This window comes from Danio rerio, chromosome 5 (genome assembly GCF_049306965.1).
Source record: "Danio rerio strain Tuebingen ecotype United States chromosome 5, GRCz12tu, whole genome shotgun sequence".
Taxonomy (NCBI): Eukaryota; Metazoa; Chordata; class Actinopteri; order Cypriniformes; family Danionidae; genus Danio; species Danio rerio.
Window position 1 is genome coordinate 21,615,944 of NC_133180.1, and position 24,489 is coordinate 21,640,432.

At 36.1% G+C, this 24,489-nt stretch overlaps 1 protein-coding gene across 5 annotated transcripts in view; it reads right to left on the minus strand.

Moving 5' to 3' along the window:
- Window positions 1-245: 245 nt before the first annotated feature.
- Window positions 246-24,489, minus strand: part of si:ch211-225b11.4 — a 36,043-nt gene continuing 11,799 nt past the window's right edge. The window contains exons 13-31 of one of the 5 annotated variants that reach the window (XR_012406798.1): window positions 24,117-24,269; window positions 23,826-23,935; window positions 22,221-22,381; window positions 21,873-22,006; window positions 19,573-19,731; window positions 19,322-19,479; window positions 17,398-17,532; window positions 17,188-17,292; window positions 16,295-16,495; window positions 16,048-16,198; window positions 13,614-13,848; window positions 12,436-12,675; window positions 11,966-12,164; window positions 9,608-9,796; window positions 8,318-8,565; window positions 6,629-6,794; window positions 4,234-4,500; window positions 1,699-1,901; window positions 246-1,485 (exon numbers count right to left, since the gene is read on the minus strand). Coding sequence is in view for 2 of the 5 variants with exons in the window: in XM_005165200.5 (XP_005165257.1) it covers window positions 1,247-1,485; window positions 1,699-1,901; window positions 4,234-4,500; window positions 6,629-6,799; window positions 8,318-8,565; window positions 9,608-9,796; window positions 11,966-12,167; window positions 12,436-12,675; window positions 13,614-13,848; window positions 16,048-16,198; window positions 16,295-16,495; window positions 17,188-17,292; window positions 17,398-17,532; window positions 19,322-19,479; window positions 19,573-19,731; window positions 21,873-22,006; window positions 22,221-22,381; window positions 23,826-23,935; window positions 24,117-24,269 (3,461 nt within the window). In the remaining 3 variants the exon portion in view is untranslated. Of the gene's footprint in view, window positions 1,486-1,698; window positions 1,902-4,233; window positions 4,501-6,628; window positions 6,800-8,317; window positions 8,566-9,607; window positions 9,797-11,965; window positions 12,168-12,435; window positions 12,676-13,613; window positions 13,849-14,620; window positions 14,916-15,105; window positions 16,199-16,294; window positions 16,496-17,187; window positions 17,293-17,397; window positions 17,533-19,321; window positions 19,480-19,572; window positions 19,732-21,872; window positions 22,007-22,220; window positions 22,382-23,825; window positions 23,936-24,116; window positions 24,270-24,489 lie in introns of those variants that run through there. The other 4 variants (XR_011015466.1, XM_017356240.3, XM_005165200.5 and 1 more) reach the window with 4 other exon arrangements.

Sequence of the window (24,489 nt, forward strand, 5' to 3'; positions counted from 1 at the left end):
GATGGCATTTCATGCTGTTCAGCCTTATAATCTTAAAATGAGAGCAAAATCTGCTGTTTTGACATCACTTCAGACAGAAGTCTAAAGTGAGACTTCTATTCATTCACATATTTCACACCTATCCTTAAATGGATATTAGCCATCTTGGCAGTTTTTTCAGAAGAGAAACTTAAATCAGTCAAGATGTCAATTGGATATACAAGACTAATCCTATGCTTTTGGATCACAGATCAGGGTTAGTAAAGGCCAGTAAAAATGTATTTATTAATACATACATATATGCATCGTAATACAAGCAGAAATGAAATTTGTTTAATAAAAATATGTTTATCACTTTACAATAAGATTCCATTAAATTTTTTACACTATTTATTAATATTTGTTGACGTTAAAGGGATAGTTCACACAAAAATTTAAATCCTGTCATACCCATATCTTGTTCCAAACCTGTTTGAATTTCTTCATCCGTTAAACACAATATAGGAAAATATTTGGAAGATAGTTAAAACATGTAATCATTGACATCAATAGTATTTGTTTTCCTACTGTGGAAGTCAATGGATACAGGTTTTCAGCTTACTTCAAAACATCTTCTATAGTGTTCAACCAAAAACCTTCAAAAAGGTTTGGAACCACTTGAGGCTGAGTAAACAGTGAATACGTATTTATTTAAGGATGAAATAAAGTCATATACTGTTAGCATTCTTAACTCACACCAACTAATGTAAACAAATGACTAATAAATGCAGTAGAAGTATTGTTCATTCTTAGTTCATATTGGCAAACACATTACCCAACATTAACTAATAGAATCTCATTGTAAAGTGTGATCAAAATATCTATACCCTCCTCAGGGTGTTGCGTGGGCACAGTTGAACACACGCACATGAACATGCGCAGAGACGAACACACTCTCTCATAGTCTGTTTGTTCCCGTCTGCAGTGTGCTCCATTTCAGAAATCAGCAGTCATCCAGAAACAATGGTGTCTTTCAGCTGTGTCAGATTTAGACACTCTTGCTGAGCTGCTGTCATGGACCATTATCTGGAGTTGGTGTTTGATGCAAGACAAGCAAAGGTTTTCTTTATTGTCTCTCTTGTGTTACACAACAACACAAAGCCTGTTATTCTTCCTTCGCACAATTGGCAAAGAACAACCAGCTTTTCCCGATCAATAGTGGAGTTTTTTTGTGTTTAATTAAGCTTGCATCCGCAATTAAGCAACCCTGATCTGTGTCGGCACTAGATTAGTCTGTCCTTAGTGCATCAATGAAGACCTGAGGAAGAAAGACTCCATTTAGGACAAACCGCTTGTGAATATCCTGAAGGTCTGAAGATAAACTCAAGGGGTCAAGCAGAGGTCGAATGGAGTCACAGTCGTTTAGCATCTGGAGCAGGACAATCGCCCTGGTGAACAGGCCAGCAAGAGCACCATGGAAATGGGGTTCTATTAGCAAACTCAGCCAATCAGGATTCAGGACATCGCCTGGGCAACAAATGACATAACGACACAATTAGCGCATGTAAACATTTAAAAACAACCCGCAATAAATAAATATCACAAATTCCATTAATTGTAATTATAAAGGTTGCTGATTCGATTATGAAGGTAGCGACAGGAAGTTAATTAGCCATAATTAACGCAACAACAAGGACAAACAGCAGTCATTATGATGGAGATATGGTAAATTTGACATACTTAATTGAAGTTGCATACAAGTTGCGAGATTCTCTTTGACAGTGGCTGCACTGTTTCGGGCCCAGCGCTCAAGGTTCTCTGCGAGGCTGGAGGATTGTGGGTAATGTTTAACCAGACGCAAAAGGTATGGCAGCAGACACTCTGAGATCACAGATGGCTCTGCAAACACATTCGCTTCATCTGGCTCATAAAGGCTCCGACATCTGACCAAGAGGGAAAAAAACAATTAGAGAAAAATTTAAAGTTGATAATTAAAGGGGACCTATTATGCAATAATCACTTTTATAAGTGGTTTAAGCACAGTTGTGTGACAAAAGTGTGTGAAACTAACCAGCTTCTAATGGTAAAAATTGTATTGATTTTATCTATTATAATCACACATCATATAAACCGTCTGCAGTAACACTTTGATTGACATTCTGCCCTTGTATACGTGTCATCAAAGGGGGAAAGAGCCCCAACCATTACTGACAATCTCTCCCTCAATGGCATAGGACATTAGTCTTGTTTTTGAATCTGCCACTATGCTGAGACATAGGCATTTGTAGCTCCGCCCTTCTCTGAAAAGAGCACAATCTCATTTGAATTTAAAGTGACTCAAAAAAATGGCACAATTAGGATCAAAACCTAAAATGGTCAGTTTCAAAGAGTTAAAAAACACTATTTGTGGGGTATTTTGAGCTGAAATTTCACATACACATTCTAGGGACAACAGACACTCATTTTACATCTTGTCAAAAGGGACATAACAGGTCCCCTTTAAATGTGAATTGTAGTGTGAAGCAGTGATCCTCAACCACTGTTATCAGTCAGTGGATCAATTGGTACCGGGCCGCACAAGAAATCATTAATTATTTCCATTTTATTTAATATCTGAGTCTGAATGATCTTTTATTTTGAAAAATGAACGTATTCTCTCGGTTTCATCTCAGTCACTTGAGCGGCCAAATTTAAAAGCAGCAAAATGAGTAAGAATCAGACGTCTTTGTAAAGTTTCTTTGCGAAGGGGAAAAGGCCCAGTGAACGACCTATGAACTGCCAAGGAATACATCTGCAACCCATTTGTCAACAAATCAGGTGAATCCACCATGGCTGTGCAAGAAGATCAACTGATGGAGATCGCAAATGAAGGCAGCCTTTTAGGCAAATCACGTCTTTTCTAGAGTTTGCACAAGTTTGTTGTTTTCAATGTTGCGTGGCTTGCGTGCACAAGTGGCGTGATGCGCTCACGCTTTCCAGACACACTTATGCCTAGTTCAGACTGCGTGATTTTAGCCCCGATTATGGCTCGCCGACAGGTTTTGAGAAATCGCCGACAAATGCCTGAAATCACAGGCAAATCGCTGCTCGTGCACGTGAGTGACAATTACACAGTATGAACGATCAAAGACGCGATCTGAGAGAATCGCCGATGCCTGTGAGATATTTGGCATGCTAAATATCTGGAGCTGTCGGCGATTCAAATCATGCCGTGTGAATTGAGTTTTGACTGAAAATAACATCTGCGATCGCCTACAGCCAATGAGAGAGCAGCATTCACTTTTGTGTGTGTGCGTGTGTGTATACCTGCTGCAGGCCAGCGGGAGGCTGGGGGAGAAGTTAAAAGCGCTCTTTTTCGGTTTATTTGGACCCACGAAATGGAGGGAAAACTAGTGGAGGTTTGACAGGACTCAGGACCAACCGTGTCTGTTTGACGTTTCATACAGAAAGAAATTAGTTTATTATCAACGTTGAGGAGAAATGGCTAATTCCCTTTAAACCCAGGTGAGCAAACATGTACATGTTCTACCCCATTAAAGGCTTCTTTCTTATTATGTAGTTAATAACAAAAGATAGGCTATACTAAGTGTTTTTGGCTGTGAGACGTAGTTTGGACGAAGTTGTCGGCGATTCTCCCTATAGTAAAGTCATGCAATGTGAAAGTCCCTGTCGCCGAACCATCTTGCAGTGTAAACAAAGCAGCGACGAAACGCTAGCCCAGATAGTCAAGCAGTGTGAAAACATCTGTGACACGACTAGTTGGAAAATCATGCAGTCTTAACTCGGGATTAGTTAAATGAATTCCTCGAGCAAACTGCAAGTCATGTGACAAGAATTGACCGATCAGCTTCCACTTATATGGAATATACACACTTTGGTAGACTAATTATCTCAGACAAACACAGAACACCCACACACTGCAGTGCTTTTTAATTTTTTCCAAAAATAAAACTAGTATCAGAGTGACAGCAATGCTTTGTCAGCACGTCATCCTCTGAGAAAAGGGATGATGGCTGCCTAGCATCCTACGAAACACTGCTCCCCTTCCCCTCCACCCCCTTCCTTGGTCTGCAGTAAAATTGTAAAATTGGTCTGTGGTGATAAAAAGGTTGAAGACCACTGTTGTAAATTGCTTATTCCACAAGAGTAACATTCATTGCTACATATTTTTCCACACGATCAACACTTTATAAAAAAATATACTGTAACAATTTACACAACTAGCAAATGATTGGCTCAAGAACTGATCATTTATGTGTGTGTGGACTGACGTACTGTGTATCTTTGGCTTGCTTCAGTATTATATTCAGATCACAGCTGGGTAAGTGACACAATAAGGCCTCCAAAGCACCACTGGTATCCCAGAATTCCTCCAAGAGCAGGTCCAGGAGTGAGCGCAGAGCCTGGTTCACCTGCATGTGGAAGCACCTTTGAGGAGCTTCAGGCTGTCGGGAACAGCAGAGGAGAGAGGCAAAGATGGCCGCCTTCGCTCTCACATCTGAACTCTCATCCTGAAGCAGGAAGAGGCCTGTACTGATCAAGCTTCAAAAAATAAAGTGAGAACTTAATTGTACATCAAAAACATTATGCATGTCATCACTGGAAATCCAAATACTTCTAAAACCATTGCCTGGTCTGTTTTAAGTGTTATGGGAGAGATATGGAAGCATTTTCACACATTGTTTTTATTGATTATAATGTTTGTTTGTAACAAAACTGAAGGCTTTTATACTGATTTTATGTGATGGTAATCTGTTCATTCAAATGCAAACCCAGCACTGATGGTGCTGCTTTATATATAAAAAAATGATTTTTATTAATAAAAAAAATGGTTTTTAATAGCAGTTAGATTGCATTTGATTAACAGTTTAAAACACTATTTTTACAACTCAATCAAATGCACTTTAAAGCCATCAACAGATTAAAATGATCATTAACAATTATGAAAGCATATTTTGTAGTTAACGTTATGTCAGACTGTATATACACAACTCATTCCAGAATTGCAGGTACATTTCAAGGATTTTCCATTTGGTTTCTTTAAACTTGAAGGACATGCAACAAATAAAACATTTACAGTTAACTGGATCCATTATTAATGTAAAATATTGCAAAATGCTTAAATGGGATAGATTCAGTTACTAATTGTTGTTTAAAGTGTTGATACATTTTTAACACATTTTAAAACACTAACAGGTTTGACAGTAATACAGTAATAGTCTTTGTACTTTAGCTCAAAATGTGAAGTCAAAAACTGAATTTTATTTCAATTTTTTATCATTTATTGTTTTTAAAAAGTAAAAAAAAATCATTAAAACATCACAATAACTTGGGTGACAAATATTTGCTATACTTTTAATGCATTCCAAACATTTTGCACAAATAAACGAGAAAATATGACATGCAAAGTTTCCTGCCAGAGGAAGTAAAATCACTTAAATGTCACCTGCTAGTTCTATCAGTGCTTTTCTGATTTTTATGCCACATCATAACTGATGTAACAGAGTTGACCAGAAAAAATGTAAATTAGACTTAATTATTTCATATTCGAAGCTGATTGTAAGATTTAGCAAGCAGAGACAGTCAAAAATAGGTATAGCGAGAGTCTTCAGTGTCCCTACATGGAAATTCAAACATAATTTTTATAGAAAATTTGCTACAATTTGTGTGATTGTACAAAATGAATTGATTTAAGTTTTGTTTCTGAAAATGAATAGAAGGTTTATCTTGAACGCGCATCTGTAGAATCACCCATGTGCGCTAGCTGGGAATTAAATGACTGTATTGCAAAAAGCAGAGGCAATGATTTACTTGACAGGCAGCAGACAAAAATATAAAATGGCAGGTATAAAGCATGTTTGTTTTGCAAAAATTACCTATGCTAGCTTGTATTGTGGCTCGAATTATGTAATTTATATGCACTGTGACTTGACTCAGACTTGATGGTAGAAACCCGAACGTGCGAGTCTTCCAGTTTCTTGTGCATTATGTATACGATGGTGTGTACATAAGCAAAAATGTGCTACAATTCACTTAATGGCCACTGGTGTAGCTAATAAATATAAATATTGGAAATAAATGCTGGAAATTCTAAGGGTTCAGTCAAAGCAGAGTGAATCTGCCTTCAACTACTATGCCCTCTGCTGCTGGAATGATCAGATGTGCTCCAACATTGGACACATTCATATCAAGACTTAAAACATATCTGTTTAGCTGTCCCTTTACTGAATGAGCACTGTGCTACGTTCGGCAGATCACACTATTATGTCTTTCTTTTCATTTTTATTCCTTTAAAACCTGTTTTAACACATTATAAACTGTTTTTAATCATTTTTATCCTTTGTTTTTATTTCTTAAACTTGTCTCTTTTATTCATGTTTATGCAAAGCATTTTGAATTACCATTGTGTATGAAATGTGCTTGCTTTTAAATAAATAAACTTGCTTTGCCTAATAACAATGATTTCTGAACTCAACACCCCCTTCAAATGAAGTTCAGAAGCAACTAGATATGGAAACCTGAGCCTGCAATGAAACTGCTAAGCTATGTAAACAAGACAGAAACATACAGTAAAACATCAGGACAGAATATTTGATCTCTAGTGCTACACTGTTCCAAATCACTGCCCAAACTAATTGGGTTTATCAAAGAGTAGTTTATTCCAGTGTACCTGGTATTGAGATGTTTGGGTATGAGGCTACTGGTCAGGCTTCTGGTCACCACAGACACACCGCACAGACACAGAGACTGAGCACAGGCTGATCTGAGGGCCTCGGGAGCATCGGGACATCTGTGCTTCTCTAATAACTTACACCAGCGCTGGAGAAAAGACACATCTGCACTGAGAGAAAATGAGAGATGCTGAGAGAGTGAGTGTGCAGAGTCTGAGCAGCATCTTTTCTCAGAAATGTTAATAATCAACATAAAATGGGAGGCTCAACTCATTTAACGTGCATTGCATTTTGTCTTTTTTAAATGGAACAGAATTATTAATAGCAAAAATCACTTTTATAAGGGGTTTAAACACAGTGTGTGAATATAGCTAGCCTCTAATAGTAAAAATGTAGTAAAGTAATTTTATAAGCACACTTGATAAAACACTTTGTTTGACATTCTCCCTTTATACATGTCGTAGGGGGAAAGACCCGCCATTAGTGACGATCTCTCCCTCATTAGCCTAGACAGCCCTGAGTGAGAAGCAGCCATTAACTATTAAGAGTGTTGCTAAAAATGTCAGTGACTAACAAGCAATATAAATGTGGAAATTTAGGATGCACAAATGAACACTGTAGTCTCCATAGACTGCCTTCTTCTGAGTCACTTCTTTCGAAATTTTCACAGATATTACATAAATCCTGTTTTGAATCAGCCGCTGTGCTGATGCATATATTTGAGCTCCGCCCTCTTTTTAAAAGAGGGGAATCTCATTTGGTTTTAATGGAGTTTAGTCTTTTAAAAAAAAACGCATGCATTAAGCCATGTTAGCATTATTCTTATGATGTTTATCTACAGGAGGTACACTTGCCTCCAAGTACTTCTAATATAGTCTGTGTTAGTAAATGCTAGGCTGCAAATTTTATCAATCTAAAATTTACTGTAATGTATGTTTAATGTACACTACAATTAAAAATTTAATGTGATTTTTAAAAATAAATATTTGTAATGAACAAGATTGCAATATGTTGATTAAACAGGAGACTAAAGAAATGTATTTAAAATAAATGCTGGTATATTGAACTTGGTATTATTAAAAAATGCTGGAAAAACAAGTTTCCACAAAAATGTTAACTTGCACTTTTGTTTTCAACATTGAAAATAAGAAATATTTCTTGTCCACCAATACAGTCAATCATTCCTGAATTATATAGTAAGAAGTAATGACTGGCAAAAATGTTGCTATATAAATTGTTTTTGTTGCTAGAAAAAAAAGTTATTTGTCTGAGAGTTAACATTTTCCCAGCATAAAGGTAGTTTCACAGGGCAAAGCAAGTTATCACATTTTCATAAAATATTTTCAGTAACCCACATTGATGAATTCTATTTTAGAAAAGCCAATGTAATCCATTTTTATTGATGTTGACTTTAAAAGTTAAATAAAACTAAAATTCTTCACTTTTCCCCTGACCTGTGAAAAACATTTTGAATAATGTTGAAAACAAATAGTCATTGATTTACATAGTATTTTTTCACTACTATAGTTGTCAATGGCTACCAGTTTCCAGCATTCTTCAGATTATCTTCTTTTACATTTTACATTTTTTTGGAGTGAACTATCCCTTAAACAGGAAACACTGATAAGAAAACAAATATTAAGAGCATCTGATAACATTAACATGACTTTGTTTATGACATGTTTTACCTCTGAGAGAGCAGCACACTGACTGCACACAGAGCTGTGGAGATCAGCGCAGGTCCTCCTCTGTCCGTCTCCAGATCATTCAACAGAAGCTCCACACACTCCTGCAGCCCCGTCTGCTCAAACTCTGAAGGACAGAGACGGGACAGGCCAAGACTCTCTTCCTCTGGGGTCAAAACCTCAACTAATGCAGTCAAATACGCAGCCCTGTAATCCACACTCTGGCTCATTAGCGCCGCCTTCAGGTTGGCCTGTGGGTGATGGATAATGTTTTTCAAGTGTACATTTCAAAATGTCAAAACCCCACCCACAATCATGAAGTTTTTAGTTTTTAGTCATGACGTTTTTTTCATATAAAGGGATTTAACGGCATTATGAGATTGAGGTATATTTTATTTCTCATGACATGTAGAGCAGTGTGAGTATGAGGGTTTGGTGAAAATCCTGGCCAAGTCCAAAGCCAGTCTGTTTTGAAAGATTACAGAATACAATGACTAACACACCCCTTCACACAAGAATATGAGGAGCGTAAGATGATCTATGGCAGTGTATTAAACAGATCTCGATTGTTTTCATTTCCTACTGGTGTATCCAGCTGACATTTCACAATGGGTTACATTACCAGCATATGATAGAAATCAATGCTTTAGAAATAGGTTCATAATACTAAAAGTATGAAAATAAATACCTTTACTCATTTTTCTTAATAAAACAAAACCCTTACTAAAACACACATATAATGTCAACAACAATTTCAATATACAAAAAATAAATGAATGAATGAATAAATAAATAAATAAATAAATAAATAAATATATATATATATATATATATATATATATATATATATATATATATATATATATATATATATATATACATACATACATACACACACACACACACACACACACACAGTTGAAGTCAGAATTATTAGCCCCCCTGAATTATTAGCGCCTGTTTATTTTTTTTACCCCAATTTCTGTTTAATGGAGGGAAGATTGTTTCAGTACATTTCTAAGCATAATAGTTTTATAACCCTAATTCTAATAGCTGATTTATCTTTGCCATGATGACAGTAAATAATATTTTACTTGATATTTTTCATGACACTTCTATACAGCTTAAAGTGACATTTAAATGTATGTATGTATATATATATATATATATATATATATATATATATATATATATCAGTGTTATTACTGTGTCTTAATACTAAAGTGTCATTCTATATTAATCACAACAAAATCAAATGGCCCTTTACAGAAGCAGTGCAGTAGTAATACTAACCTTCAGCTCTCCCTCAATAACCTGCTGTAGGTCTGTTCCTCTCCAACCATGCCCATCTGTCACAGACTTGACCAAAGAGAGCTGCACAACTGCATTGCCATTAGCCAGACTCCTCCACGCCTGACACGCCCACTCAGGATCCCCACACAGGAAATTCACTGTGCTTTGGTGGAATGAAGCTGCGCCAATCTAAAAACAACACATTCACATTCAACACCGGCTTATTATGCAAGTGACGTGATGTTAATATTAGATATTAAAGGGTTGGTTCACCAGAAATTTTTAATTTCATTAATAATTACACACCCTCACGTCAATCCAATCGCATGAGACCTTCGTTTAACTTCAGAACACGCAAAGATATTTACACAAATGAGGAAATCTGAGAATTCTCTGACTCTCCATTTACAGCAACAATCCGGAGATGTTCAAGAGAAGAAACGAAAAACAGTCAAAACATTCCATGTGACTTCAGCGATTCAGCTACAGCCACACAGAGCTTCAAGAACACTTTATGTGGCAAAACAACTCTAAAATCACTTTATTCACCCATGTCTTCTGTGTTAGATTAGGATGCGCATTTACTATGTGAAAAACACTGCCTGTGTTGTGCTGCTTGCAACACATATTGCACGTAGTAAAAGCACACTGTGGGGAACCGATGTAGAAGGAGAAAAAAGTCATTTTTTGTGATGAATGTGTTCATAGAGCAATGTTTTGACTGCGTTTTAGGTTACTTTGAAAATATCCGGATTATTGTTGTCTATTGCTGTCAATGCTGTCTATTCACACTTGCAGCAGCTTCAAAGGTTCATTCTGGGTGGTGATTGAAGCTGCATAGCTATTGTTTATGATGATATTCACCATGAGCGAATGAGCTTACATGCCACTAAAAGTAAACATAGTTCAAGGAAAACACTAAATAGAAATGGAATTGGTAAATCAAATGCTTAATTACAAAACAAAATTAATCTGCTGCAAACACCGGTCTGTGTAGGTCTACAGCACAGAGAATATAAATGGCTGCTGCAAGAGCAGAGAGAGGATCATGTGAGATTACTAATGCTCCTATTGGCTATCACTCGCAAAAATCATGTTTTATTTGCAGTTGAAGGATCTTCAACTTTTTCACATCGTTCGACACATCAATGGTTGCTGTCGCTCATGTAGCTGGAGGTTGCTTGTTTTCCATTGAAATGTATGGGCCCTTGATGCTTGTTGTTTTGTGTTGCTTGTAGTGTGAATGGGGTGTAAGGAGGGTTACAGAGCTGTAGATTTCATAAAAAATATCTTAATTTGTGTTTTAAAGATGAACAAAGGTCTCAGGGGGTTGGAACGGCATGAGAGTGAGTAATTAATAACAAATGTATTTTCTGAGTGAACTAACCCTTTGTTACCTGATATATAAACATTTTTGGGTGATCTAACCCTTTAAGTTTTTTATTGAGCATTTTTGTTGATCCAATCACAAGTGGACGACAGTAAGCACAGGTGTAAATGGTGTTTAAAACCTATTGCTTGTGTTTGCATTTTACCAAAACCCATAGATTATGCAAGCTGCCTTCCACAGTGTTTGCATTCATTCAATTTCTTTCCTAATTGATCATAGGTTATAAAGAAAATCAGTCTGTTAAGCAGTCACATTGGACGCTCCTGCAAAAAAAAAGTAGAGTGACGAAATAAGAGAAAAAAAAATCAATTTTCAGCCTTGGTCAGCCAGATCTTCACTGCCTGATAGATATATGTTATAAAGTGGGTCACAGACCAGACAAATAGCACTGCATTAAATTCCATTTTCCACCAGAATGTCTTTAAAATATGAACATTTATTTCACCCCAGTATTTACAAAAGAAAGAGCAAAAGAAATAGCAAAAGAAAAAGCAAAAGAGCAAAAGAAATAGTGAAAGAGCAAAAAAGCTAAAGAGCAAAAGAGTGAAAGAAAATGCAAAAGAAAGAGCAAAGGAAAAAGCGAAAGAAATAGTGAAAAAGCCAAAAAAAAGAGTGAAAGCGAAATTTTTTTTTTTACTATTTTCAAAGTTTCTGCGCTAGCCTGCTGCTACAGCCGACGCTAGCGCTTACATGGACTTTCGTCTCACTTTATGCTTGAACAACTCAATGAATGCTTAAGTTTAATTAACTGAATGCATTTTAATTACATTACATCGATGTAGTAAGGACCCTTATAAAATTAAAAAGAGTCACATTTACCTTTTACCAGAAGTTTACCGTTGGCTGAAAAACCCCAGCTGTGTATAGAGCCCATTGCAGGTGGAAACAGTAGTGAGTCAGTAATAATCAGTTGACCACTTGTGCTTGGATCACTGAAAACGCATGTTAATGGCAGGTGAAAAAAGCACCTCTAGTATATCTGGAGTCCTTTGAATCTCATGCAGCAGCTGAGAGGAGAGCTGGCTGAGGAAACCAGCAGAGCAGTGGCCTCGTATCAGCCTCACAATATCAACATATGACTGCCGGACCAGCGGGCACCGTTGCTTTGAAGATCCCAACCATAGTCTTGACTCAAACACATCCACAACCTCACTGAGAGATAACGAACTGCTGAAGAAAACACTTCAATTACAATGCGATCATTACTAATAATGGATGCTGTTGTTCATTCTGGGAATGGCAACATGGCAAAAAATAAATATTAGCTAATCAATATTGCCAATTATTTCAATAAATGTCACTTTTCTTATTTAATCTGTGTTTAAAATTAACTTTCAATTTTAAATGAACTTTCCCTTAAATATAATTGTAGTTCAGTTGGTAAAGCAATTAAACTACTGACAAAAAAAGTGCTTAAATGGGGTTTCCTTCATCTTACACGCTTGATCTGAGAGCTCGGGTCAGTATGGCTCGTGTCTGCAGCAGTTTTCCATGCAGTCTGTTGTGGCAGCTCACAACGTCCGGTGATTCCGGCAGATCTTTCACTAACTGCAGGACGGTTGCCATATACTCACTGGTTGGTATCATAGCAACTAGAGCTTTTGATGACATCACTCGTACGCCATAGACCGGGCTGGCAGAGAGGAGCAAAAGCGGAGGCAGGAATTCTGACAGAGCCCTGACGAAAATACAAAGACGTCACAGAGCATCAAATCTGACAAATCATTTAATATTATATAATACTAAAAAAAAACAAATAAATTTAGATTTTTATCTTAAAAATAACTTCAACTTATCAACTTATATTTTATAACATAGTATTTATAAATAAAAATATTATACATGACATAATTGTGAATAAGATTGTACTTATTACAACTGTTAAGTGTCATTTGCTCAGTTATACATAAACAAGTACATCAAAACCAGTCTTTATCTTTGTCATGACAACTCGACACTGGCAAGACAACATAACTTGTCATAAATCTGTCATAAATATGATTGTCATAAGGCATTATAATTGTGCCATGAATATTTTTCTGATGATGTTTTCAGTAGAACAAACTGTATTTGTCATTAAAATGTCTCTTTAATTGTTATATTTTGGCTGTGTAGATCCAGATACAGTAACGGCAGACAATTTTTAAAGAAGGATATATTCCTGGGAAAATGGAGGAAATGGATTGAATATATTTTAATTAGAAGACCTGATTTAGTTGCTATAAAGGTGTAGAAGATGCTCAACTGATAGATAAATATAGGCTAATGTGTGTATATGGTTAGGGTACCCCCCGGATCCTCCAAATTAAATTCAAGGCTTTTTAGGACCTTTTTAAAACCATTTCAAATAAAATTAAATGCCATAATTAAGCGAATGACACTTAATGACAGTTGTTATAAACATGCATAAAATCTCAATCACACTCTTGACATGCATCATGTCATGATTATAAAGGTTTAATGACAGTCTTATAAACTTCAAGTAAAGTATTACCAAACTGTTCATTGATATAACTGTTATACAAACTATTGTATTATGCACAATTTCAAGTATTTAAAATCAAATATTTTTAAAATAAAAAAATATATATTAATGAGTGTGCATCATCATCGTACCTTGTTTGTTTTTCAGCACCAGGCTGTAGTTTGGAGAGCAGGGTGAGCACAGGGTAGAGAGCTGGATGTAAAAGGAGGGTGGCATCATGGAGGTCATTAGCTGCAGTTTCCAGTGCCCCCTGAAGGAAGGGCTGTAGGGCTGGATAGAGGTGAAAGAAGGAAGCAGCAGACATGCCAGAATTACTGGAACCTTCACCAGCCTTCTGTTGACCCAACATCCTTGTGCAGAGAGAGCCTGGGAATAGTATGACGAAATGTAAACATGAAACTTTTATAATGACTGAAATTAAACCGATTGAATGGCCAGAAATGAAAATGGACAGTAATAAATACAGAACACCATAAACATAATCCTCATTAACTTGAGGAAATGTTTGTTAAAGCTTATGTTTAGGAGCTCACTTGATGTTTTGCAAGCTTCAAACAGTCCAAAAATAAACTGATATTTGATCATTTTATATTTGAAAACGTCATTCTAAAGCCAGAGTAAACATTCATTTATTTCTTTTCGACTTAGTCCCTTTATTAATCTGGGGTCGTCACAGCGGAATAAACCGCCAATTTATGCAGCATATGTTTTACACAGCGGATGCCCTTTCAGCTGCAAGCCATCACTGGGAATCACCCATATACTCTCATTCACACACATGCACTACGGACAATTTTAGTTTACCCAATTCACCAGTACAGTATGTCTTTGGACTTGTGGGGGAAACCAGAGCACCAATAGGAAACCCACGAGAAAGCGAGGAGAACATGCAAACCAAAACACAGAAATGACAACTGACCCAGCCGAGGCTCGAACCAGCGACCTTCTTACTGTGAGGCAACAGCACTACCTAGCATGCCACCACATATATTCTTTACACTGTTTTCCTTTTTACTTTTTTACTAATTTACTAATACTACTTTTTTGTTAATTTTATCATCCAATTGTATGGAATCCTTAATATTTTATTGTTTTATTGTGATCTTTTTTTCTTTTTTTTTTTACTGTTTTTATTGTTCTGCTTTGTTTGCCGTGATTGCCTGTAGCGCTTTGCGTCTGAGAAAAGCGCACTATAAATAAAATGTATTATTATTATTATTATTTCCCTTCTGAGAACTGATTTTTTTGTTGACAAGAAAAAAAAAAGAAGTGCACTGAGCTTTTTATGCCGATATACAACCACTGAATCAACTGCATATTGTGTGTGAGCGTGGCTGTTGATTTTGTTATAGCTGTTATATTAGCAGAAACGGCTAAACAAAAAATAAAGAAAGAATAGACAGCCCCTAAGGCAGGGGTGTCAAACTCCATTCCTGGAGGGCCGAAGCCCTGCACAGTTTAGTTCCAACCCTGCTCCAACACACTTACCTGTAGGTTTCAAACAAGCCTAAAGGACTCAATTAGTTTGATCAGGTGTGTTTAATTAGGGTTAGAACTAAACTGTTTAGAGCTGCGGCCCTTTTGGAACTGAGTTTGACACCTGTGCCCTAAGGGGTCAATTACGCCATTTTTAAAGGGTTTTCTAATGGCCGAGAGCATTTTCCGCATTACTTATGGGTACTTATTACTTATATGCCATTGGGTTCTGTGTGCAGGCAGTTGAAAAAAGTCAACTCTGAGCGGAAAAAGCACGCTATGTCAGTGTCATCTTTTTTTCTTTGTCCAATCAAATAAAAGCAGAGGCAGGGTTTCTGTTGAGGTGACCACAATGTTTGTGTTCTCAAGACGACTACAGAGATGGTACACCTCTCACTCTATCAAGAACATTGCTCTTTATTATTTTGTAGTTTCTGTTAATATTACAAGTATAACTATCTACAGCAGCGCTTGTGCACAATATGCCACTGATTTAGTGGTAGCAAAATAAAAAGCACAGCACACTTTTTTAATCTTGTCAACAGAAAAAGGCAGTGCGATGTGCCTCGAGAACAGAAAAGCATGTTCGGTGTGATCGGCCCCTTATGAATCTGTGTGTGGATTCCAGCTGTGTGTGAAAACCTACTGGCAGAAACATGAAATGGGATACAGTGTGAGAGACAGAGTTATCACTGTTTGTGATGAGTGAAATAGACGGATCCTAAACACTGAAATGGGGATAAGAGGTTTTATAAAAGTATTTATAATAGGAACCTGCTGTCTTCAGAAACATGTAGATGGTATTGGTTATTTGAGATGATCTCTGTATAATGTTATCTTAACGATTGCTTTGTTTACCAACCCTGTTTTTACTGCTGTTTAATAAGCACTTATAAATTAAATATTACTCAAACTTAAGTAGTATTATTTCCCAAAGCTAAAGTCTAATCATTGTGTTTTTACTTAAAATTAAGTTTAAATAAAAAAGGTATTAAATAGGCCAATTTATTTGTAAAATAATCAGCAAGCAAAATTAAATGAAAAAAATCATATCAGAGCATTAATAAAATCAGTATTAGTGGTTTATACTGTAGAGCTGCAGGGCTGCGTTCCTCATGGCCCAGCATGCCGAGCTGAGTAGGGTAAGTGACAGAACAGCCATCGCAGGGGTGAACTGAAGAACAGCTACACCCAGACTGGAGCCCTTCACCAGGGCCTGAAGAGTATGAACGGCACAGACCTATCACAGAATAACAAACATATCTGTTAGAGACACGACCACTTTCATATTTAATAAAATGTGATGGTGTATTTAATAGGTAGATTGCTGATGTGCCTGTGGTAAGTCAAGAGTTTGGTCCCAGTCTGAGGGCAGAAGAGCTTTGGCTGTGTCCAGTAGGGTGTTTATGGTGTGGGCCAACAAAGGGCGAGATTTGCTGGAGTCTTCAGCAGCCAAGACACCCAAAATCAGCATGGGTAGACCAGCGGCACGCCGCGTCACTGATGTACTGCTGGGAGACTGGAGAACAGAAAGGCCCTGCAGGACAAGAGAGAGCACTCTTCTTTGTGTGTGCACTTGGATGGGTCAAATGTTCTATTTCAATTCTATACATGTTCAAGATTCATTATAATAAAAAGGCTTGACAATACTCACTTCATTTCAATAATAATAATAATAATCAACCTTAATAAATCCATAAAGAAATACTTTGATGATTAAAAGTTTTTGGTCTGCATAAAATAAATGAAATATAATAAAATATTAATAAAATAAATGCATAAAGCAATCATTTGATGAGTAAAAGTTTTTAGTCTGCATAAAATAAAATAAATAGATAAAGCAATGCTTTGCTTTTAGTCTGCATAAAATAAAATAAACATTTTAAATCCAAATTAAATGAAAAGTGAAACTCCCCTTATACATCAATGTTAAAAATGTATGGGTCAGTAACATTTAAAAGGAAATAGAATTTCAATTAAGCATAGATGGATTTAAGATTTTCAGAATATATTTATAAAAAGTGACTGTAGAGATTTAACATTGTTTTATAAATTAGAAATCATAAAAATATGAATAGATATTTAACTAATAAACATTAAGTATGCATCAATTAAATTCTTTTTTGTATCTATTTAACCTACATTTAGCAAAATAACAAAAAGCGCTACTCAGGTATTGACATTTCTAGCAGAGTCTCTTGTATCCCTGATTTCGGAAGAAGCCCTAACCTGCTGTAGCATAAGTGAAGGGATCTGCCGGATGTCTGGATCAGAACTGCTCAACAAAGCTCTGCAGAACTTGGTGAAGCCCACACAGCAGCCCTCCACTGCCCCCTGAAGGAGGAAGAGAAACACAAACACACAAATTAAAAAAAAGAGCTTTGGGACGTCACCATGAAAAGCACAAATCTGATTTATTTCTGCATGAACTGTGCTCACCCAGTGTCTACATTTCAGAATGATGTCTTTGAAGACTTTGGAAGCTGTCCTGAGCTCCTCCACACTCAGTTTCAGCTCCTCACAGTGAAGTGACAGGATTCTCTCCACCAGAGAGCCCAGAAAAATACCTATTTCCTTTTTTTCAGGAAAGTAGAAACTTGTAAATATCTAAGTTATTCATAATAATGCATATGATCACAAGGGGTGTCAAAAAGAGCTCAAAAATCATAAAATCTTACAGATAATTAAGATAATATTATGAAACAAAATAAACAAAATGTTATTTGGAAAACTGAAATCAATATAAGATAGGACAGCTTTGGATAGATAATTTACCTAGTGGTTTGCAATGTTAATGGATTGTTATAATATTGTAACTGTTTTAACAAAGTTAGCAGTGTGTAATATTATAGAGTATGAAAATCTGTTTGTAAAAACTCATATTAACAAACTGAAAGCAATCTCTGGGTAATAAAACCTAAAATAATGCTGTTAAAACAACACTATAACTCAAAACATTGTGGCAAATATGCTCTGTACATGTTTTATTAGTATTATATTTTTTTTCTATATAGTAGCTTTGTCTTGAGAATTGTCGCCATCTAGTGTTTAATATCATATTTATTTATCTATGGTAGGCCTTGAGTTAAGTCGCAATTCTGAGTAAAGTCGGAATTCAGAGTTATTAAGTAGCAATTCTGAGTTATAAAGACAGAATTCCAAGATATAAAGTTGCAATTCTGAGTAATAAAGTCAGAAATCTAAGCTATAAAGTCGCAAATCTGAGTTATAAACGAGTTTCCTGTTATGCCGACTGGCCATAAATGGAGCTTTAAAGACGCATGCACATTAGCTCATAATCACAACATAAAGCCTATATCCGACTTTTTATTGTTCATTACACTTTCAAAAAGGAAATATATAGTTGAACAGGGCTGTCTATTTATTCGTATGGATTTGTGCTTTTTTAATTATGCCATTTGCACTATTTGGTGTAAATAGCAATTATAAAGCATTAAACAGATCACATGAAACTAGCTATAGGTTGTGTGATTCCTTCAAAAGTTAAAATTTAGATTTCAATATTATTTATCTATCATGTGTGTAACAATTATATGATTGACATTTTGTCGCAGCTGTTATTTGTTTCATATTGCAAGATTGCCCTAATGTGGTGTACTTTAAGCTGCAGACATATGTATCGTACATAGACATTATAAAGGGCTGAAACTAAAAGGGCTGTATTAGTTCATATTTCAGTTCAGTAAAAGTGTCAACTAAATACTGTATCCACCTGGCCTTTATTAGGAAAACTGGGCTGTAAATCCATACCACATCACAAGCAGAGAACTTTTAACACTTCATTTATGGCCAATTGCCGTAACAGGGAACTTCTTTAAAACTCGCAATTCTGACTTTATAACTTTTTTTTAGTTAGTTTTTTTTCAATAAATCTTTTTTTTATTATTTAGTGGCAGGAACGGGCTTCCATACATATCCCAGCAAAGTAGAGCACAAAAACACAAAGCTAACTATCTTTAAATTATCTCTAGAAATGAAATAAATAGACAAATAAAAAGAACAAGTCGTTTTTTTCTTTTTGTCAATCTCGCATCCCTAAATGAGCCATTATCATCATCATCAAAAATATATATAAATAAATAAAATAGCTAGAAATGCTTAACAGATTATTTTTTTAAGTATTGTTATACTTAAATAGATGTAATAAAATAAAATAAATGCATAAAGAAATGCATTGATGATTAAAAGATTTTGGTCTGCAATCGTTCAAATCAATATAACCGAGCAAATTATGGTTTAATCAAACATAATTCAGCCCACACAAAGAGACATCTTCTCTGATTGTCCATCTTAACCTAAAAAGAGTTTGGCACACCTGATGTAAATGGCTTATGAGCTTTACCTTCAAGGAGACCCAGCAGCAGGTCAGAACCAGACTGTGTTCCTCAGACAGCAGCACATTCTCCTCACCATCCTCATCAAGCCCCACCCCATCGACTCCACCCTGACCAATCAGTGAGCTGATTGCATTCCCCATGTCACAGAATGAAGGAGGAACATCTGAGAAAAAAAGAAACATGGCTTTTTATTAGAAAATCTCTTCAGGAATTTTTTTAAATCACTAAACAGGTCTCATCTGCGGTTTCAGTTTACCTTTCTCCTCAGTGTCCTGGTTGCCATAAAGAACACCTAGCAGAACCAGAGTGAGCTTTTCCAACAAAAGCACAAGCTCTCCTGCAATACTGTGGGTTATTGACTCTAGCAGGACCCCTGGCACCTCCAGCAGACCCCTCTGCAGAGCACTTACAATGCCTGAAGACAAAAAAACCCTCTATGGAACAGTCTTATTCCAGCATACAATTATAGATATATTAGTTGTAAATCTTTTGCTTTGATGTGAACAGATTTGATTATGTTTATTAGGGTGAATGTATTAGGCTGGAGCCTATACATGATATCCAGATTAGCTGGCTAGCCAGTTATGTTTTAGTTTAGCTGCACCAATTCAGGGTTTCAGGTACCATGAAGCAAGTCTCAGCCTCAGACATCATGGCAAGCACCACCCACAGACTTTTGGCTAAATGTCTGATGCATATGCCATACTTTTCCAGAAATGCATTGGCAGATCTTCTAGTCATCTGCTGATTAGTTTATCTGTACTGGATTTCTGAGTCAAATGTGCAGCAATCTTAATCAGTCTGCTGTGAACAAGTCTGAAATGATAAAAAGCTGTGATGTTTATATTGATGACAGTGCTCATTAATAAATGTATAACTTTCAGAGACATTGATGAATGAGTGATTTACTGCCTGCACACTGTCTGTTATTGTGAGGATCCCTTCATGACGATGAATTTAACTTAAAAGCTGGATTATTAAAAGTATGCAATATTCACTGCATAAAAGCTTCAAGTCATGATGTCCACAAACATGCAGGTATGCTTATGTTCTCTTTTTTATTATTGGCAGTGGAAACCTTCAGATATTCTGTCATTTTTGTCATAAAGATAAAAGAAAGACAATGTTAATACTCACAAATCCAACAAAACATTGCTTTTACAGAACAAAGAAAACTTTCACTCATTTCAGTCTGCCTGATATTTATGTACAAAAGCGTCACCAAAACAATGAATGAATCTCAGAACAAGTCTTTATACTGTTCATGTCCTGCCAATTTCCAACATGTTTTGGAGAGATTATTTAGAATATTGATGTGTCGTTGTTGTAAACATTTAAAGACGTGTATGAATGATGCAAAGTTGCATCTCCATGCCCACAAAACATGGTACGGTAGGGGTATCAAAATTAATGTTGCTTCGGTGCACCGCGATGCAGATGGGGACAATTCGATATCGGTTTAGTAATAGATACTAACCGGTTATTATTTATTATGGACAATTTAACTGCTCGTGAGTTTTCAGGAAAGTCTTTTATTGACACTGAAGAAGGCACAGCACACGAGCCACTATTTCACAACTAGGGAGAAATGCTGTAAAGATCCATCTCTGCCTCTCTCTCTCTCACACACTTCGACATCTGACCCACTGCGCTGGCCTGTTTGTGAGGTTACTTTTCCTCTTCTCTCGGCTGATACTTGTGGATTCAGACATGAGCGTGCCTGAGGTGCGAGTTTTCTCTACTGTGTCTATTATGGATTACCTGTGATAACCGCGTATTACGCACATATATACTGTCCCCGCGGCTGTTCTTTCAGCGTGACTCATCAGTGAACAGCGCTTTCATTTCTAAAGCCATGCGCAGCCCTTTCTGTTAAGCGGCTGAAGATAATGACGAATCATAAGGGTGTAAAACAGCGCTCTAAAAGGTAGCGGGATAATATTTGCATTAGTTTATTTGCTATAAATGCTTGTGTGGTCTTCTGTGCATGTATTGGAGTGTTGTTTTCTTTGAGCAGGTCAAATTAAAGGTGCAGTTCATTTATCTTATGGCTTGTATTAAAGGACAAAATTGTATTACAAATATAAATATTAATATATTTATAGATTTTAATAAAAAAAAATTTGTTGTGAAGAAAAAATTTTATTATGTATGGAAAGCATCGTCAATGCACTGTGATGCACTGAGATATCGAATTGAACTGAATCGATGGCATGATAATCGTAACTGAACCGAACCATGAGACCAGTGTAGGTTCACACCCCTATGGCACGGCACAAAATGAAACATGATTGGTTGGTTAAATCAACAACCAATAACATAGTGGGTGGTCCTTGAGCATTCAAAGCAGCAAAAGCTCAGCCTTCAGTCTGAGGTCTGGCTACGCTAGATTCCCTTGAAGGTAGCTTAGCTGCTTAATAATACCAAGGAAACAAAGAATGATTAAAGTCGAACTCATGTTTCCTAAAACCAAAGATTGGTGCAAACTTGCTAGCCAGCTAATCCATCTTTATAGTACAGGTCCCAGTTCTCTATGCTGGTTTTATTTGCTCCTACCATGTACAGGTGTTGTGCGAGCCGCAAGCAACATGTCACTCCTGGCAGTGAGATAATGCTGCTCCAATTTGGACAGAAGAAATGTAATCAGCTTCACTGACTGCTTCTCCCCCTGGTTAAATACTCCATCAGCCCTATAATGCAAAATTAAACAAAGTCAAAGTAAAAACCATGCACTGCATTAAAAAAATGTATCAAAATTTGTTATAAATCAAATACAGTATTTTTATTTACCAATATTACAGTTTTTAACTGTATTTTTGATTGATTACATGCAATCTTAGTGAGTGTAAAATGTCTTTAAAGACATGATAAAAAAAAAAACACCAATCGAGAATAGTAGCTCACTTCTGCAGCAGTAGTTTGACCATTAGTGCCCCCATCTGAGCCTCCTGCACCCGTGGGCTCTGGAGAAGCTGATCTGCTCGGCTGAACAGCACACATGTGACATCATCAGGAAGAGATGAGGGGAAAAATCGGAAAAGCAACTCTGCGGACAATTCCCGAATCTACAGCACAGAGACCATAAGTCAGACAACTTCATTAGAACTGCATAGAGAAGAAGAGATATTTTATTGTCACTATACAAGTGCAGTGAATTTCAAAAAGTCCTTTCAGTGCAATTACTCCAGGGCAATGATTTCAACTACTCAAAAGTTTCTGGTGTATATTTATTTGATAATAAAAAACTGTAATATTACACACAATTAAATTTTTTGTTTATGTTAATATTTTTTAAAATACTAATCTTAAAGTCTAAGCTGGATTTTTACAACCACCATTCTTCATAGTCACATGATCCATAAGAAATCATTGGAATATGCTGATTTGCTGCTTAAGTTGTATTTGTTGTTGTCATTGGTGGTAAAACATTGTGTATTATTTATAATAATTGTTTATTTTATAATATTTAGAGTTCTAATGCTTCATATTGTTGTAGAATCAGTTAGGAGTGTGAACCTACACTGGTCTCACGGTTCCGTTCGATTATGATTATCATCGGTTCAGTTCGATATCTTAGTGCAATGACGATGCTTTCCATACACAATTTTAGATTTTACTTCACATCACAAGAATTATTGTATTCAAATTTATAAATATGTTTATATTTATATATTATTTGTAATAAAATTGTGTCCTTTAATACAAGCAGTAAGATACATGAACTTTTACCTGCTCAAAGAAAACACTCTTTTTAAATGTATCAAGCTAAACTCAAGTACATGCAGAAATAACAACATGAGCATTGAGCAAATAAACTAATGTAAATATTATACCGCTTGCTTTCTGAAAGTTGTCGAGTAAGTTCTTAAATGCCTTTGATTGGTCATTGCATTCCTTCGGTCAACAGAAAGGGCTGCAATTGGCTCTAACATCAGCGGGGCTCTGGCATTATTCACCGATGAGTGACATGAACAATGATTTTAATTCAGTTTACCTTTATTTGTAAAGTGCTTTTACAATGTAGATTGTATCAAAGCAGCTTCACATAACAGATCATAGTAAATAGAAACAGTGTCAGTTCAGTTATCAGAGTTTCAGTTCAGCCCAACAAAATAAACAATATAAACAGCCTCGGATGCGGTCTAAGCGCATAATGCACGGCGATCACAGCTGATGCATGATAGACTGGGTGGAGAAAACTCGCTCTACAGACACACTCAAGTCTGGATCCACAAAAATCATTGTAACATTGTTGTAACATGCTCACCTCCCTCGCCATAGTAAGCTAGTGCAATATAATTAGTATGAGATAAATGACATCAGTGTGTAATAACCAATCAATCTTATTGATTAAATGTATATTATAACATTTCATTATTAAAACATGACCTATAAATGCCTTAATTTGTATTTTAATCAATTTATTTAACTCTTGCTCAATAAAAGTATAAAAAATTTTTTTAGAAAAATGAAACTTTTGAATGGTAGTGTATAAACATCTAGCTGTACCTCATTGGTCGAATCCTCCAAACAGCCAATCAAGACCAATAGCTTTGACTTTGAGAAGAAATCCCACTTTCCTCTGTCTTTAGCCCAGTTTATAAGAGTAGACATATTGGCTGAAAAAAACAACTCTCATTTCATTTATCAATTAAGAAAACGTTTATCTTTATAATTATAAATTAATAAAATATAAAAAATATATACCATAATATGCATTCAAAAGGTACTTCAAGGGATATTATAGTTGTGCATAATACATGACAGTCCATTTTGTTTTTGTCAGAGTAGTTTCATTACCAGGTGGTTGGCCCTTCTTTCTGTCAGGACTCCAGGTGTCAGTGCATGTTTCCAGCACTGCACACAGCAGGAGGAGAACCGTCTTTTTCCTCTGGTAACTGCTGTCAGGACTCAAATAAACCAAGGAAAGCTGGAAGAGCCACTCAACAAACTCTGAGGGAAAGCGTCACAACAATATACACATAACCTCACTAAACAGATATGCTATTCTTCTGTCTGTAGTACTAATTAAAGGGGCACTGCAACTGCACATCTTTTAAAATTTGTTAAACGTTTCTAGCAAAACAAATTAATAGTGCTTCTTACAAAAGAGCTGAATTTTAAGACCAGCTGATAACATCTCACTTAATTACAGTAACTACTCATAATCAAA